Source organism: Sapajus apella, unplaced genomic scaffold (assembly GCF_009761245.1).
Source record: "Sapajus apella isolate SASKATOON/1434 unplaced genomic scaffold, GSC_monkey_1.0 scaffold2, whole genome shotgun sequence".
In the NCBI taxonomy this organism is placed as follows: domain Eukaryota; kingdom Metazoa; phylum Chordata; class Mammalia; order Primates; family Cebidae; genus Sapajus; species Sapajus apella.
Window position 1 is genome coordinate 52,716,255 of NW_022436942.1, and position 17,169 is coordinate 52,733,423.

General features: G+C 48.7%; 1 protein-coding gene across 2 annotated transcripts in view; it reads left to right on the plus strand.

Moving 5' to 3' along the window:
- Positions 1–525: 525 nt before the first annotated feature.
- The window catches only part of PLXNC1 (plexin C1), a 158,709-nt gene continuing 142,065 nt past the window's right edge, over positions 526–17,169 (plus strand). The window contains exon 1 of one of the 2 annotated variants that reach the window (XM_032297975.1): positions 526–1,980. In XM_032297975.1, coding sequence (XP_032153866.1) covers positions 919–1,980 — 1,062 coding nt within the window. In that variant the 5' untranslated portion in view covers positions 526–918. The remainder of the gene's footprint in view (positions 1,981–17,169) is intronic. The other variant, XM_032297982.1, reaches the window with a different exon arrangement.

Here is a 17,169-nt window from a genome sequence, read left to right on the forward strand (position 1 = left end):
AGGGGCGTCTTGGTCCCTGGAGTCTCCGGCTCGGCCACGTCTCCCGCGCGCCTCCCCGGGGCCTCCCTCTCGCCGCTCTACACCTGTCAGCCGCCCTCGCAGCAGCCCTGTGGCCCGAGTCCCGGGCCTCCGCTGCAACCCCTTAGCACCCTGGATCCTCTCTCCGCGCGCCTGTCGTATCCCCGACCCGGCTGCTGTCGTAAACAAAACCGGGCGTTGGAGCAGCCCCGCGGGCGGACGAGCGCGGGAGCCCGCTCCGTGCGCCGTTAGCGCGCCCCGGGAGCCCAGGGCGAGCCAAGGGGGCGATGGTGGCAGTCGCGGCGGGCGGCTGAGCTTTGTTATGAATAGATGAAAGAGGCCACCTACACAGTAACCCAAATTACGAGACCTCCCTCCTCCCTATCTCACCGAATCAAGAGAGGAGGGGAGATGGGCGTGGAGGGAGGGCGGGCTGGCGGGCAGGAGGAGGAGGGCGGAGGAGGAAGAGCATGAGGAAGGGGGCCAGTTGCATCCCACTTTCACAATGGGAAAGTGAAACGCACAAGCGCACCCAACCTCTCCAGCCCTCCCCGCCCGCCTCGCTCCTCTCCGCCCGTCCCCTCCCTTCCCCTCCGCGCCTCCCCGCGAGCGCCAGCGCTGCACACAGGAACTCTCCAGCGAAGGAGGGCGAGGAGGAAGCGGTGCCGGAGCGCGCAGGGCTTGCCGCCGCCGCCGCCGCCGCTGCACAGGCTGCCGGAGCGAGCCCGCCGCGCGTCGCCCTCCCCGCTCTCCTTCCCGGGCGAGCCGCGGGGATGGGGCGGCCGCGGGAGCCCGAGCGCGCGCAGGAACCGCCGCCGCCGCCGCCCGCGTCTCCGTTGCCGCGCGCCTGAGCCGCCGTCGCCGCCGCGCGCCCTGCCCGGGGGCGGCCCCCCCAGCCCCATGGAGGTCTCCCGGAGGAAGGCGCCGCCGCGCCCCCCGCGCCCCGCCGCGCAGCTGCCCCTGCTTGCCTATCTGCTGGCATTGGCGGCTCCCGGCCGGGGCGCGGACGAGCCCGTGTGGCGGTCGGAGCAAGCCATCGGAGCCATCGCGGCGAGCCGGGAGGACGGCGTGTTCGTGGCGAGCGGCAGCTGCCTGGACCAGCTGGACTACAGCCTGGAGCGCAGTCTCTCGCGCTTGTACCGGGACCAAGCGGGCAACTGCACGGAGCCGGTCTCGCTGGCGCCCCCCGCGCGGCCCCGGCCCGGGAGCAGCTTCAGCAAGCTGCTGCTGCCCTACCGCGAGGGGGCGGCCGGCCTCGGGGGGCTGCTGCTCACCGGCTGGACCTTCGACCGGGGCGCCTGCGAGGTGCGGCCCCTAGGCAACCTGAGCCGCAGCTCCCTGCGCAACGGCACCGAGGTGGTGTCGTGCCACCCGCAGGGCTCGACGGCCGGCGTGGTGTACCGCGCGGGCCACAACAACCGCTGGTACCTGGCGGTGGCCGCCACCTACGTGCTGCCGGAGCCGGAGACGGCGAGCCGCTGCAACCCCGCGGCATCCGACCACGACACGGCCATCGCGCTCAAGGACACGGAGGGGCGCAGCCTGGCCACGCAGGAGCTGGGCCGCCTCAAGCTGTGCGAGGGCGCGGGCAGCCTGCACTTCGTGGACGCCTTTCTCTGGAACGGCAGTATCTACTTCCCCTACTACCCCTACAACTACACGAGCGGCGCTGCCACGGGCTGGCCCAGCATGGCGCGCATCGCGCAGAGCACCGAGGTGCTGTTCCAGGGCCAGGCGTCCCTCGACTGCGGCCACGGCCACCCCGACGGCCGCCGCCTGCTCCTCTCCTCCAGCCTAGTGGAGGCCCTGGACGTTTGGGCGGGAGTGTTCAGCGCAGCCGCCGGAGAGGGCCAGGAGCGGCGCTCCCCCACCACCACGGCGCTCTGCCTCTTCAGGATGAGTGAGATCCAGGCGCGTGCCAAGAGGGTCAGCTGGGACTTCAAGACGGCCGAGAGTCACTGTGTAAGTCTTGCCCCCGGGGCGCCGCGAGGAGCGCTGGTGCCCCGGAGCCGCCGCCGAGGCAGAGCGAGCTGGGGGCGGGCGGTGGGGCTTGGGGTGGATCCGGCTGACATTTACCAGGTCTCAGGTTCACACCGCAGGCGGCGGTCCGAAGGCTCCTTTCGGACGGTCCCCGAGACCTGGAGCAAGGCCTGAGGTCCCCAAAGGGAGAGTGTAAAAAGAGGGGCGGGGAGGGTGGGAGTTAACTCAAAACTAGTTGCTGCATCCCAGTGCCATCCTTCCCTGTCCAAACAGGGACGCTTGTTTGGGGCTGAGGCTAACCGCGCAGCCCCTCTTTCCCATTTGCTTCTCCAGACTTCTCTGGGGCCCTTCTGTGCAGTCCCAGCAGGGGTGTGGGTCTGACCCTCTTGGTCAACACAGCAAAGAGTGCCCTCGCCGGAGAAGCCATTGAACCTAAGGGGCTCACTGCCACACCCCAGCCTTTGTGGCCCCCTGTCTCCGCCCCCCACCGGCAACGCAAGTGCTGTGGTTCGAAGAGTTGCTAGCCCGCTCAGCGTGGAGAAATGCCAGCCAGCTAAAGAGGCTCGCGCTGGAACCGAACCCCCGGTGTGACCCGGTGCGAGGGGGCGGAGCTGTGGCTCTGCTCTGGGTGCGCTGTGGTCGCCAGCCGCTGGGAGAGGCTAGGCGGGAGATGTCCTTGTGGTAAAAGCCTCACTCTAGAGGGGAGCGCAAGGGAAAGTGTTGGGGGTGCTGCAGGCGGTTTCTGGGCTCCAGATTGCGGGACTAGATGGCGGGACTCAGGGTCACCACCCTTGGGCTGAACCAGGCAAGCGACACAGGTTTCCCCTGGGCTCCCAGGGCAGCCACAGCTTTCATCTTGAGATTGGCATTCTTTGGCTGGACATAAAGAGGCAGTTCAAGAGGGTCCAGTGGATGGGGATTATGGACCCATTGTCACTTCTCCGGAGGCCGTTTCCCTTCCACGGCGGCGGGCACGCCAACTCCACATATGGCTCCGGAGAGGGGAGCCTGCTGGGAGCCTCCTTTATCACTGGACAAAAATCAAAGCGCAGAAATTAACGGCTACAGGTGTTGACATTGTTTTGGTACAAAATGAGTCGCAGAGGAAGGGGAGAAGTCACCACTTAGAAAATGTGTTGGTACAGGGGCACATTGGCTCCCAGGTATATTAACATGTGTACAGAAAGGCAGCTTCCCCCACCCCTTTCTTTCTCTGCAAAGCACATCTTACCAAATATTAGTCCTATCAGCCAGGGAGAACAAAACCGGGAGGTCTTTTGCAAGGCTTCTTAGAATGGTCACTTGCTGCTTCCTTTTTGCCTGTCAAGCTGTGTGCTGGGACACGCACATAACACCTTCATTTTTTTACTGGTATAATTTTTAAAAATATGTAAAAACACATATTTGTCTCCTAAATGACTTACTGTTGCTGTACACGTATAATTTCACGTTTGATTCCTGTTTTTATTAGATCTTTATAATCTGATGGTTTAAGTTTGGTAAAAATCATCATTTCCTACTTCTCTGTTGAAAGACTTGAAGGTACCTCCAAAATATTACTTTGTGTCAAGCTTTAGGCACACTTGGTCTCTGGGGTTAATGACAAGCCAGCTCAGAGGCCCACAGCAGGTAATAAGGGTGGAAGTCCAAGCTTTGCCATCTGACAGCTGTGTCGATGTGTGGAGCCAAAACATTTCTCTTGACTGCATCTCTCTACCTATTGGGTCCTGGAAGATTCAATTCCCTTCCAAACCCAGCCAGCATCCTGAATGCACTCAAAATCCATGTTTTGGCTCAGTCAGGTGTTCCTGCTTATGCCGGGATCAGGAGGGGCAGAGGCAGAGGAAGTCGCAGAGCTGTTTATCCATCTTCACGGGAGCTTCTGCGAGAAAGCTGCCCCTTGGAAATCAAGCAAGGGATAAACACAGGCTGCCAAAAATCTGGATCTGCAAAAATAAATAATGAAAATGGGTCCCTCCACAGCATTTCTTGCTGCTGCTATTTATCAAGAACTCCCAGTGTGCTCAGAGCTGTGTGTTCTGAAAGACAGGGTCTCTACCCCCTGAGCTTGTCAGCCAAGTTAAATAACATACTCTGGTTCAAACAATAGCATGTCATGGCTGCACAGGTGGGAGCTTGGAGTTTTGCGTTTTTTGTTTTTTTTTTTTTTTTTTTTTTCTTTTTCATTTAAGTAAACTCCTTGCTGCTAGTATGCATTGAAAAGCCTTAATGGAATTGAATTTCAAGAGGAGTTTGAATGAAAGGGGTTGGTAGTTTTGATGAAAAAGCTGACAATTTTCTAACCTAATTAATTGGTAGAGAAGACACTCAATTCAACAAATATTTGTTTGATGCCTGCTAGTGTAAGCAATGCTGTGTGCTGGGTGCCACTGATTTTGCCACTGAAAGGACAAATAGCAGGTTGCAACCTTGTGTAATGGGGTCATGGGATCGGCGTGCCCCTGGCTGTCACTCAGAAGAATGATGTCATTTGATTGCATTTGTTCTGCATTTTATGTTCAGGTCTTGAATGTGTTTTTGAAAAGGCATACTGAATTATAGGTGCCTAAAACAGGAGCAGGATTGAAACACTCTAGAGGAAACCTCAATAGATTCCAACAGCGATTCCTTCAGAGCAGACACAGTAATTTTAACAGTAATCCACAGGCTGCAAGGCACAAGCGGCTGGATTCGCTTGCCTTCTTTTTCCCTCTCCTCCTAGCTGGCTCTTATTTTCCATCTTCAATCAACCATAGATAGAAAAGTGACAGGACTGACTGGGTTGCATTTTTCCATCTCCTGCTTCTCTTATCTCTTATCACGGATCCTCCCCACCTTCAGCTTCTGCTAAGGAGTAATTTACGAGATGCTTGTGCAATGAGCTTGTACTCAGAAGTTTACACACTGGACCATTACTTTTTCTGCCTTGCCACCAACTTTGAATCTACTTTCACAACTGTAGCAGGCTAACTGCAGCTCCCAAATGTGCTAAGGCAACCAGTTTCTGTAGATGCCCTCTTTAAGAATCTTCTATGATATTTGTACAGCACTTCTGCATGTATCATTTCTTTTGAGCCCCTCATCAAGTCTGAAGTTGATTCTGTGAGGATCATCTCATTTCCCAGATGAGGAGGCTCAAGATCAGTTAAGCCACTGGCTGAAGATAGTGAGTACCAGAGCCCTCCAGCTTAAATCCAGGTCTTCCAATGTCTACATCTTTACTCCCTCCACCACCCCAGGGCTTCTCGAACTTTCCCTTGAAGATCCCCTGATCAAATTGGCAGCAAACAACCTTCCCTAGGATGTGGGGTTGAGGCTAGAGGGAAACCTCAGAAGGCAGTCCATGCCTCTACTCTTGGGTTGTGTTTTAAAACTTCGTGTGGTCTCTTTCCTTTTTTCATTCTTTTTTTATAACATACCTATGCTTGGATTAATATAAAAATGAATGTTTTTAGTTATGCACTAGTTAATTAATTTGACTTCCTCCCTCTTGGAACTCTCACTACCCCTGGCACACCAATGTGATCCATAGAAGAGTGTTTGTGTTCGAGTTTGCAGAGTCTGATTGCTCCAGACTTGTTTGGCTGCCATAGTTGGCTTCTGGGGTTGCTCGTGGTTTAAACATGGCGGCCACCCCCTCTGTAGACACTGAAGGTGGTACAGTGTCAGTCCACAGGACTCGAGGTCACTCTAGTTTGTTCTATAGTTCATTCTACCCTTTGTCGGGGGACACACCCCCTTCTTCCACACTCCCATAATTCTGAAGCCTGACATAATTTAACTGTCATGCAGACAACCACAGAACACTCACATGCTGTCCAGCAGACAGCAACCCAAGGCACATGTGTGGAGAAGTGACATCCTGGTTCCGCTTGGCGATGCAGCCTATTGACCTCAAAATCCACAGTCTTCCTGTGATATTTATTTTTCTTCTAGTTTCTGTTATGATTTTGTCAAACCATTTTGCAGTCTATAGACTAGATGGTGATTTTACCCTCATATACACATATGATATGCAAAAATGGATTCAAAAAGGACAATTGCAGTGACAGCACCCGCTTAGAAAGAGGGGGAAAGCAATCATAGCTACTATCTACTGAATAGATATTATGGCCAGGTTTTGTGTGAAGCAATTTACATGCCTTATTTTCTGTTGATTCTCATTCACCATATGGGGCAAGGACTGTAGTTATCATGGTGATTAGAGATGAGAAAATTAAAGCCCAGAGAGCTTCTGTTAGGTTCCATAACTGGAAAATTCAGAGCATTTAGAACCTGGGTGGCCCAGCTCTAGGACCAGAGCTTTTAACCACCTTGCAAGCCCATATTCAGGAGCCCTATCCTATTACCATTAATAATCATGATGGGGATGATAGTAAAGACATCCAAAGCACATGGCATTTTCTATGGGTCGTAGTGCTTATTCTATACCTATTAACTCATGAATCCAGAGAATACTGCTATCAAGTAAATGGGATCCCCACTTATAAATAAAGAAACCAAGGCCTGAAGGGTTAAATAATTTTTACATGCAATAATGTGTGCATGTCCACTGCCACAGACAGTCTGTCACCACAGACATTAGGTCCTGGTGTTGATCCCATCCTGTATGGAGCAAGCTAGGCCCTTAGAACTGCTGTGCTAAGTAGTTTTTTGTGGACACAGGCATGGGATACAGCAGAGAATCCTTAGTTATGAGCTGAGTTTCTAGGTTTGCATTGGTGACCACCTGACGTTTTGACCCCGGCAGGATTGTAGTTTCTCAGCTATGAACTTGTAGACAGCCTTGGTGTTCCGAGCATGCAGGCCTATACATGGCCTCAAACGGTGTTCTCTGTTGAACCCCCCATACCTAGCAAGTACCCAGTATGTAGTTGGGACTTCAGAAATATTTGTTGAATGAATAAATGAAGGATCTTAGAGGATCATGTTGGAAATGTTTCCTCTACTCAGCGGCAACACTTTCTGGGAGTCTGGTCACCTCGTACTGCCTTAACCATTGTCTTTTTCTTAATGGCCGATGTGTTGGGGCCCCTTACTTCCTTAGTTTTAGATTATAGGGAACGCTTCACTCCTTCAGCTCTTCCCAGGTACTTCCATTTATTGGAATACCAGGCTTCTGGTGTTGCCAATTTGAGAGTTACTTTTGATCATGGAAACCTAGCATGGTTGGAACTTCAATGGTGTAATTTTTCTTTGCCTTGCAACTATGAGAGGAAAGGGTTTCATGCTGTAGGTAGCGGTCCTTAAAGTGTGGACTCTGGCCAAGAAGCATGGACATCTCACCTGGGAACTTGCTAGAAATGCACATTCTTGGACTCTACACCGAACTTACTAAATCAGAAGCTCAGGAGGTTGGGGTGAGACTGGCAATCTGTATTTTAGGAAGCCCTCAAAGGGATGTGAAGTCATGCTCAGGTTTAAGAACCACTGTTGTAAGATAAAAGAATTTTCTTTGTATTCCACCTAAGGCACTTGGGATAGGAACTTGTCCCATTTTGTTTTCCTTGCATTTTACTTAGGGCCATAAAAAGTAACCAACACATTTTACCACTCTGATATTCCTTATTCTCTCCTCATTGACCAAAAGCAATATCTAGAAAGTCCTCTAAGCCTTACCATTTTGGGGCTTGGGGTCTGAGTCTCAAAAACCTATAAGCCATAATTTAATTAGCTCCTTCACTCTTGCATATGAGTTTATTTGTATTTCACTCCCAGGTACGGGCGATGTCTAGAGTCTTCTATTGTGCTGTACACCAGAACCAATTGCACACACTTGACATTCTCTCCAAGGGTCTATTCTTTACAACATCAATCCTGATACCAATTTCTATCCTAGTCAGGTACAGTTGGTTGCATGGAATAAAGATCTACTTGAGTAAGCTCAAAGAAAGGGATGAGGGATTTTGTGGACAGAAACGCATGGAATTACATGGTAATCTAGGAATAAAGGCAATACCGTCTAATAGTTATATGCATGGTCACTGGAACCAGGTCAACTGGGGCCAAAGCTACCAGTTACCAGTTGTGGGACTGTGAGCAAATTATTCAACCTTTCTGTGCCTCAGTTTCTTCATCTATAAGGGATCCTCTTGGCTTCATAGGATTATTGTCTGGATTCACGAGTTAATATGTGTAGAATGAATACTGCTTGACCCATAGTAAATATTACGTCTGTGTTTACCATCATCACCATCGTTATTAGTAATAGTGTTAGGACGGGCTCCTTCATATGGAGTTGGAAGGTGGTTCTGCGCTCAAGGAGACTGAAGGAGCTCAGTCAGCATCAGCAAATGGTGGATGCTCCCTCCTTGGTCTCCCTGTTAACATGACTTAGCCTGGCTGCTTTGCATCATCCTCCTACCAGATGACCTCCTCTGCTTCCTCAAACATCTGCTCCCTCGCACCTGACTATGTCTCGGCCTGCCTTGATCCCCACTGTCTATCTTTTCTCTTTTTTTTTGGAACAGGGTCTCACTCTGTTGCCCAGGCTGGAGTGCAGTGGCACAATCTCAACTCACTGCAGCCTCCGCCCCCTGGGTTCAAGCAATTCTCCTGCCTCAGCCTCCTGAGTAGTTGAGACTGCAGGTGGGTGCTACTATGCCCAGATAATTGGAATAAAATTATTTCTTAAACAATATAATTCCTAGAGGAGAGACACTAGAAACTTTTTTTTTAAATACAGGGTCTCACTCTGTCACTTAGGCTGGGGCGCAGTGGCAGGATCATAGCTCATTGCAGCCTGAAACTCTTGGGTTCAAGCGCTCCTCTTGCCCCAGCTTCCCAAGTAGCTGGGATTACAGGCACACACCACAATGCCAGGCTGATTTTGTTTATTTTTGGTAGAGACGAGGTCTTGCTATGTTGCCCATGTTGGTCTCAAACTCCTGAGCTAAAGCACTCCTTCCAAAGTGCTAGGATTATAGGCATAAGCCAGCAGACCTGGCCTCCCACTGTACATCTTAACAGACTTTTGCCTTCTGCTTTGGCTGCTAATTTGCAATGACTTTCCATATTATTTATTCCGAGTTGCCAGGAGAGAGTTAGAGTTGAGTCCAGTTCATCTTTCACACCAGATGATGAGCCCAAGTTCGGTGTAGGGATTTGTAACCCTTGGGGCAGGTGCCGGCCTCTGGTCTAACTAGAAGAAGGGGATCAAACATGCACTTGTCCCCAGCGGGCACTGTCGGTGGATTCCCTTAGAACGGCATGGTGGAAGAGCCACACCAAGACTAACACCTTGACTACAGTGGCATACAGTATCTGCCTCCCTTAAAGTTTACTGATGACAACTCCCTTCCCCAAACATGCGTTGGCATACAGATGATGAAGACTGGGAAATCCCAAAGCTGACTTGGGACCAGTGTGTAGCCAGCATGGGTCTAACCTGTTCATCGACGTGGGGCCATGGCAGTGGTAGGTTTTCTTACTTGTTTTTTATGAAATGTGCTTATCATTTTTCTTAGTTTTAATTCTCTTTCTTTCTTTCTCTCCTTCCTCCCTCCCTCCCTTCTTTCTTTCTTTCTTTCCTTCCTTCCTTCCCTCCATCTCTCCCTCCTTCCTTCCTTTTCTTTTTTTTTGAGACAGTTTTGCTCTTGTTGCCCAGGCTGGAGTGCAATGGTGTGATCTCAGCTCACTGCAACCTCTGCCTCCCGGGTTCAAGCGATTCTCCTGCCTCAGCTGCCCGAGTAGCTGAGATTACCAGCATGCATCATCATTCCCAGCTAGTTTTGTATTTTTTGTTAGAGAAGGGGTTTCTCCATGTTGGTCAGGCTGGTCTCAAACTCCTGACCTCAGGTGATTCACTCACCTTGGCCTCCCAAAGTGCTGGGATTACAGACATGAGACACAGTGCCCGGCCTTAGTTTTAATTTTCTATCTTGATGAAACGCTAATTTTTGTATGATCACAAAAACAAATAGAACTGTGACCTTCATCTTCACAGTATCAGTAGTTGATTTTCATGTTGGTTGGATTGTCTGTTCCGTAGCTACACATAGTGTTTTCCTTAGAGAAGTTACTAGGCGGATTTGGCCCTATTTCCTTCCTACTACCCTGGTCAATGCTGTTATGCAGGGGTCAGCAAACTCTTTCTGTAAAGGGCCAGATCATCAATATTTTAGGCTTTGCAGGCTACGTACAGCCTCTGTCACAACTGCTCGATTCTGCTGCTGTAGTGTGAACACAGCCATGGACAACACGTAAATGAACAGGCAGGGCCGCGCTCCATTAAAACGTTATGGACACTGAAATGTGAATTCCCTGTAATTTTCACTTGTCATGAATTATTCTTTTTTTGATTCTTTTCAACCATTTTAAAATGCAAACGCTATTCTTAGCTCACGGTCCATTCAAAAAACAGGCAGCAAGCCAGATTTGGCCCACAGGTGGTGGTTTGTTGACTCCTGCTATTATAGAAAGAATGAGAGTAAAACAAGCCTTTCCTATATAGTCCGATACTCATGGCAAGAGAGATGTGACCACAAGCTGCTGTGAAAGTCCCAAAAAGAGGTGCTCCACTCAGCCTGGGAGGATCTGGGAGGCTTCACAGAGGTAATGCTTGAGCTGTGTCTTGAAGCTGAGTGGAGAAGGCAGAGAAGGCAGTTCTAGAGAGAAGGCACAGCTTGCGCACAAGCAGGAAGTTGAATAAGCCTGGGAACCACAAGCAGCTCGCCCTGGCTGCAGAATGTCCAGAAACGAGTGTGCAGGTCCAGATGGTGAAGGGCTTAATGAGACGGGCAAAGGTGGTTGGATTTTATCCTGATGGTTGGTCCTTTTCAGACTCTCCAAACCTTCCTTTAAAATAAATTATCAATCAGAAGCTCCATATGAGAAAAAGATTGAAAATTATCATTAGGCAGGGAGCAGGTGGCGCATGCCTGTAATCCCAGCACCTTGGGAGGCCAAGGCAGGTGGATCACTTGAGCCCAGGAGTTTTAAAGACTACCCTGGGCAATGTAGCAAGACCCTATCTGTACAAAAATAAAAATCTTAGCCAGGTATAGTGGCACATATTTGTAGTCCCAACTACTTGGGTGGCTGAGACAGGAAGATTGCTTGAGCCCAGGAGTTCAAATCCAGCCTGACAAACATAGCAAGACCCTGTCTCTTAAGAAAAATTATCACTGACTTGGTTCTCTTTGTAAGACCACCTGCCAAGTGCTGGGAACACGGGGTGGCCGGGAAGCAGGGGTTGGGAGTTTCTGGAGCCCTATGACTTGCCTTACCTCCATCCAGGCCTGTCCCTGAGGCATCTCCAAGGAACTTCTAGAACTCTGCTGAGCAAGATGCGAAAACCATGGCTAAGGCTGATGGAGTACAACAGCAAGATTATAAACAGACACAATCCGAATGTGTTCTAGAAAGATTGCAGAGGAGATAAAGTGGCTGTGGTAAGGTTGAAGGCAAAGCACCTTATTAGAACTGTCATTTGTTCAAATACTTTCTTGAGTTCCTATTATGTGCCAAGCAGTGAGTGGAGACAGTTATATCCGTGGTACACAGGGAAGACAATTGACATTGAGCAAATTAGTAGTCACTTTTACATTAAGGTAATAGCTAAAACAGCGCACTTACTGTAGATCATTATTCTAAGCAATTTACCGATATTAACCCATTTAATCCTCACTGTAACTTTACAAAATGGGCTGTATTGTTATTTCCATTTTAAAGATGAAGAAATGGAGGCACTTCACTAAACAGGTGATGCAGCAGAGCCACTTGGGGGTGCAGGTGTTGGGGTAAGTTCTCTTTAAAGAGGCTGAATTGATACCAGGAAGATGAGAAAGGCTAGTTACAGGTTTCCCGTGCACAGCTGGGAGGAGCACTGCTGGCCGACTGGAGGACACGTGCAAGGACTCAAAACGGAACAACCTGGTCTTGGGCTTTGTGGAGAGCAAAATGCTAGCGTGGTTGTGGCTAGGGAGGTGGGGGAGGGTATGAGGGGAGGAGGCTGGAGAAGGAAGCAGCCGTCCTAGCCTACAGGCCTCCTAGGCAATGGGAAGGAGATTAGATTTTTCTTCTTGAGCACAGGAGAGCCTTTGAAGGGAAGTGAAATGATTGGATTTGAATTCCTAAATAATGGCTGCCCTGTGGGGAATGGATGAGAGATTGGCCACAGTGGAAGGAGGAAAGCCGGCAGGAGGCTCTTGCCGTCGTCCAGGCAAGAAATAATGTCACCTTGGCCAAGAGCAGTGGTGACAAATATGGAGAGAAACAGATGGATTTTGTTTATTGCAATAATTCAACGGAGGGACGTTGAAGACCTGAACTGAGGTTGCAGCAGTGAGGATGGAGAGGAGGGATGAAATGAAATTGCTTTTGAAGACACGGAGGACCAATTAGAAGATGAGTTTAATTTGTGTGGATTTTTAGATGCTAAGTAGGCAATTGGCAATGAAGTTAGGAGTTGGGATCCACTCCATAAACCCTGGGGTGTGCCAGGCCCTGCGTTGGGCCACACACATCCCTGTTCGGGCTGTATATGCCTTGAGGGGAGTGGCCAGGTCTGGCTCATCTTTGGTTCCCAGGCATCCATCAGGCTGGCTAACACATGGTGAGTGAGCGGTAAGTGAGCCCTCGGTAAGTGTTTCTAGAAGTGGAAAGAAGGTGCTCTTCATCTGGTGGAGAAGACAGTGATTATAGCATGGTGAGATGAGGGCGTCCAAGAGGAGCTGACACTGGGGCTCTGTTTTGAGGAAGAGTCAATCTGGGCAGCGAGAGGGAAGGGTGTTTCCTTTTGACTCCCTTCCAGTGAGGCAGGATTCCTCGCCATCCGGTCTCCTCGCAACCTGGTTGAGGAAGCGTGTTACTAACACACCAGCTGTTCCTGATCATCGCCCCTTGGTCTTCTCCTAAGGCTCCTTTCTCCGTCATCGACCCCTTTTAAAAATTGGCTTCTGAGTGCTGAGCCTTGCTTCTCTGAGGCAATAGAGGAGGGAATAGCCTAGAGCAGCTGGTGGCTGTATGAATCACCTAGTGTCAGCTCCTGTACTTAGCAATATCTTTCTCCCTAACCCTGTGGAGCTCTTGTGCTGTAGACTCTAACGCAGCCTGTAGACCCCCTGAAAGAATAATCTTTTTAATGCATACAATAAAAACATTGGATTGCAAAATAGACCCACTATATTAATATATCAATCTATCAAAATGTTTTTTCAATTTCAGGTATAGTAATATATCTTAACACATTCAATAGCAAGATCTAGAGGCAGTAACTACCATAATTTCAAAGTAGAGATGAGCATAAGTGATATTTTGAGATATCTGCAACAACTATCAAATAATATGGAAATATCTGATTTCTTTGATGACAAAGTCACAGGTTCAGTAAATATTGCTGTGGCCTGAATCCATGATTAAAGGAAATGCTAAGTTCCAGTAAGACCTCGCTAGAATCAAGATTTTTTTTTTTCATCTAGTTTCATGGATTCCCTGAATTCTGTTCATGAACTGTGGGTATCAGTGGAGTCCCACTCTAACCATTTATTTCAGTTACCGAGTATTTCAGAAACCAATGACATGAACTGCAAAGTGTTGCATTTTATTTCAAAACTCATTTGATTGGCTTATTTGACAACAGGAAGTTTGTTCCCATCTGTATTTTACAGATCAAGTACTTGGTCATCAGCAAGTGCTCCATAAATAACAGGTAGATGAGTGGATGGGTGGGTGGGTGGGGAGAGAAAGCTCTCAGAGAGGATAAATGACTGTCTAAATACTTATAGCTCGTAAGTAATAGAGCTTGAACTTGAAACCACATATTTTTTTACTCTAAATCACTTCTTTCTACTGTTCCATGCTACCATCAGCTACTTTTATTTGAAAGAACACAATGATAGGGCATGCTCTTAAAATTATGCTATTGAATCATGGGAAAGGACAATCCTATTATTTGCTTTGGTCAGAGCACACCTAAAGTACTGTGTTTACTTCTTAGAGGCACATTTTAAGTACACTGAATCTGTTGACTGTTCATGGACTGAGATGGCAAGAGACCCAGAAACTGTCTCTTACAGGCTGTCAATGAGCTATGGATGTGAAATTCGGAGAAGGCCAATTTACATGGTAATAGGAGGTCTGGGGTGATTTTCTATTGCTCCCCAAGGCAGAACCAAGGCCCAGTATTTACAAGGGACAAATCTTGGCTCAATTAAAGAACTCAGTAATGATGAGGCCTACTTATCAAGGTATCAGAGTTGCCTGATGAGATATTGACTGAAAGTATTCAAACATTGACCCATTTATTTATTTATCCATTCTGTAAGCATTTATTTACAACCTACTCCGTGCCAGATGCTGAGGTGGATGCTGCATTCAAAGTGTGGCATACAATAGACTACTGGAGATAGTCGATTTTATACAGATGGAGTCTACTGGGAGACAGACAGTAAGTTTTTAAAAACAATAGTTATAATAAGTATTTTGAAGGAAATAAATGGAGTGCTGTGATTCAGAATAAAAACTAAGGTAGGAACAGGAAGAGCTATGGTCATGTGTCCACGCATAGGTGACATTCAATTTGAAACCTGACAGATCGAAAAGAGCCAGCCTACAAGGGAGTGAAGGAAGGTGGAGCTAGAAGAAGTAGCAAGTGCCAAGGCCCTGAGGCAGAAAGCTGGTAATGCGTCCAAGAGCCTGAAAGAAAGTGATGGGACTTGGGGAGCAGAAGCAGAGTGCAGGAGAAGAATGGCAAGGAATATGTGTGAAGACATCATCAGGGACCAGCTCAGGGAGAGCCTGGGGAGGGATATGGATTCAATTCTCAGCATAGTGATGGGAAGCCATTGACAATTTTAGTCAAGGGAGTAACAGGACCTGTTTCATATTCTAAAAGATCACTTTGGCTACTGGACAGAGAATAGATTAAAAGTTAAAAGGGAGACACCAAGAGTCTCTTGTACAAGATCAGGAGGGGAATGATGGATGCTTGGGCTGAACAGAGCCTATAGAGATAGAGAAGGTGAATTTGAGATTATTGGGAAATTCAACTGAGATTTTGAATGTAGTGGATGTGGGGAGTGACAGAAAGAGAAGAATTGAGGGTGATTCGTGGTACAATTGACCATGATAGGGAGCAGGGCCAGAGAGAAGAAAACTCTGATAGCTATTTGTCAGCAGCTCTGAAACTATGTCACAGATTTCAGTGGTTCTCAACAGGGGATGATGACATTTACTTAGGGGATATTCAGAAGTGTTGGGGAGGGGACTTTTGCAGTAGTCAACATGATGGAGGGCACTACTTTGTGGACAGGAGTCAGGAACGCTAAAAGTCCCATAACACACAGGGCAGCTCCCACAATGAGGAGCTATCCCATGTAGCATGCCAGTCGTTTCCTCCTGGAAAAACATTGGTGGACTGAGTCTCTTAATTTTAAGAATCTAGGGCCGGCCTGGTGGCTCACTCCTGTAATACCAGCACTTTGGGAGGCCGAGGTAGGTGGATCAGGAAGTCAGGAGTTCAAGACCAGCCTGGCCAACATAGTAAAACCCTGTCTCTACTAAAAATACAAAAATTAGCTGGACATGGTGGCAGGTACCTGTAGTCCCAGCTACTTGGGAGGCTGAGACAGGAGAATCACTTGAACTCAGGAGTTGGAGGTTGCAGTGAGCCAAGATTACACCACTATACTACAGCCTGGTTGACACAGTGAGACTCTGTCTCAAAACCAAACAAACAAAAAAAGGCCAGGTGCAGTGGCTCACACCTGTAATCTCAGTGTTTTGGGAGGCCGAGGCAGGTGACTCATCTGAGGTCAGGAGTTCAAGACCAGCCTGACCAACATGGTGAAACCCCATCTCTACTAAAAAAAAGAAAAAAAAAAAAAAATTAACCAGGCATGGTGTCACATGCCTGTAATCCCAGCTACTCAGGAGGCTGAGGCAGGAGAATTGCTTGAACCTGGAGGCAGAGGTTGCAGAGAGCCAAGATCGTACCACTGCTACTCCAGTCTGGGCAACAAAGTGAGACTCTGTCTCAAAAAATAAAAATAAAAAGAATCTAGGAAAATGCAGTTTTTACGCTATCTGCCATTTACATCTTTTTTGTGAATTATTTGAGTCAGGTTATCTTTTTGTAAGTGATTGACTGAAATTAGCCATAGGAAGGAGAAGGAGGTTTAGGTGGCGGTGGGGAAGGAACAGAAAGTAGGAAGAAGTATGAATCTTGTAGAGTGGGACTTTGCTGGTGGGTCAGCCTGGGAGGCTGGGGACACTGGGGCCCGTGGAGGGAGGGGAAAGGGTAGAAGGAGGTGACATACAAGCTTCACCACCTTGCATCTTCCCATGGCTGTGCCGCACACCAGTGATGCTTACCTGGTCTAGAGGTTGCCCAGCTATGTCCCTAAGCACACGTTGAACCTCTCCTTTTGATCATTTGTGTCCCCAGTGTAAATTCTTCCTTCAGACGATCAGAGAGAGGCCATCACCTAGTCAGATCCCGGTCCACACTGTATATGCTAGAATGGAGAAAGGCAACCCGAGCTCTCCTGTCTAATAAAATCACTGCCTGACTTGGGCATATAGTTGTTCTTTCCATCTCTGTAGCTAGATAAAAATAATCTAATTATTTTCACACACATGATTTCATCTGGGCCTCACAACAACACTGAGAGGCAGGACATGCGGTATTACTGAGTCCATTTCACAGATATGGTCACTGAGGTTCAGGAAACTTAGCTTGCTGGAATCAAGCACTCTATAATAGGGACAGAGCAGGGTCCGGAACTTGGGTGCAGGGCTCCTTCAGAGGTTTCCCAATGGTAAGTGGGCCCCTCGGGAAGTAATCCAAAATGATGAAACTGCTTCAAAACAAATGAATCCCAAAAGGAACAGAATATAAAATTAACTGCCTGAGAGAGGCATTTTTTCCATGTACAAGAAATTGATAGGCACCCAGTCGGTATTTCCTCCCACCTGGTAAGGTAAAATCAACACACAGGAATCCTTTTAGCACCTTGGGGGCAAAACACTTGACTTTTGTAGGTGCTCAATACTGGAGGCCCCAGTTTTGTCCCTGTTCTCTCCCGACGTTGCCACAAATGCTGGAGCATGGCTGTGAGTGCCCTGCCTGAACCTCGATGAGCCGGGCCATCTCTCACGTGGTGGGGCAGAGCCGAACTGTGGCGCAACTCTGGAGGGTGCATTTCACACCTTGCGATGCATGACTGGTGC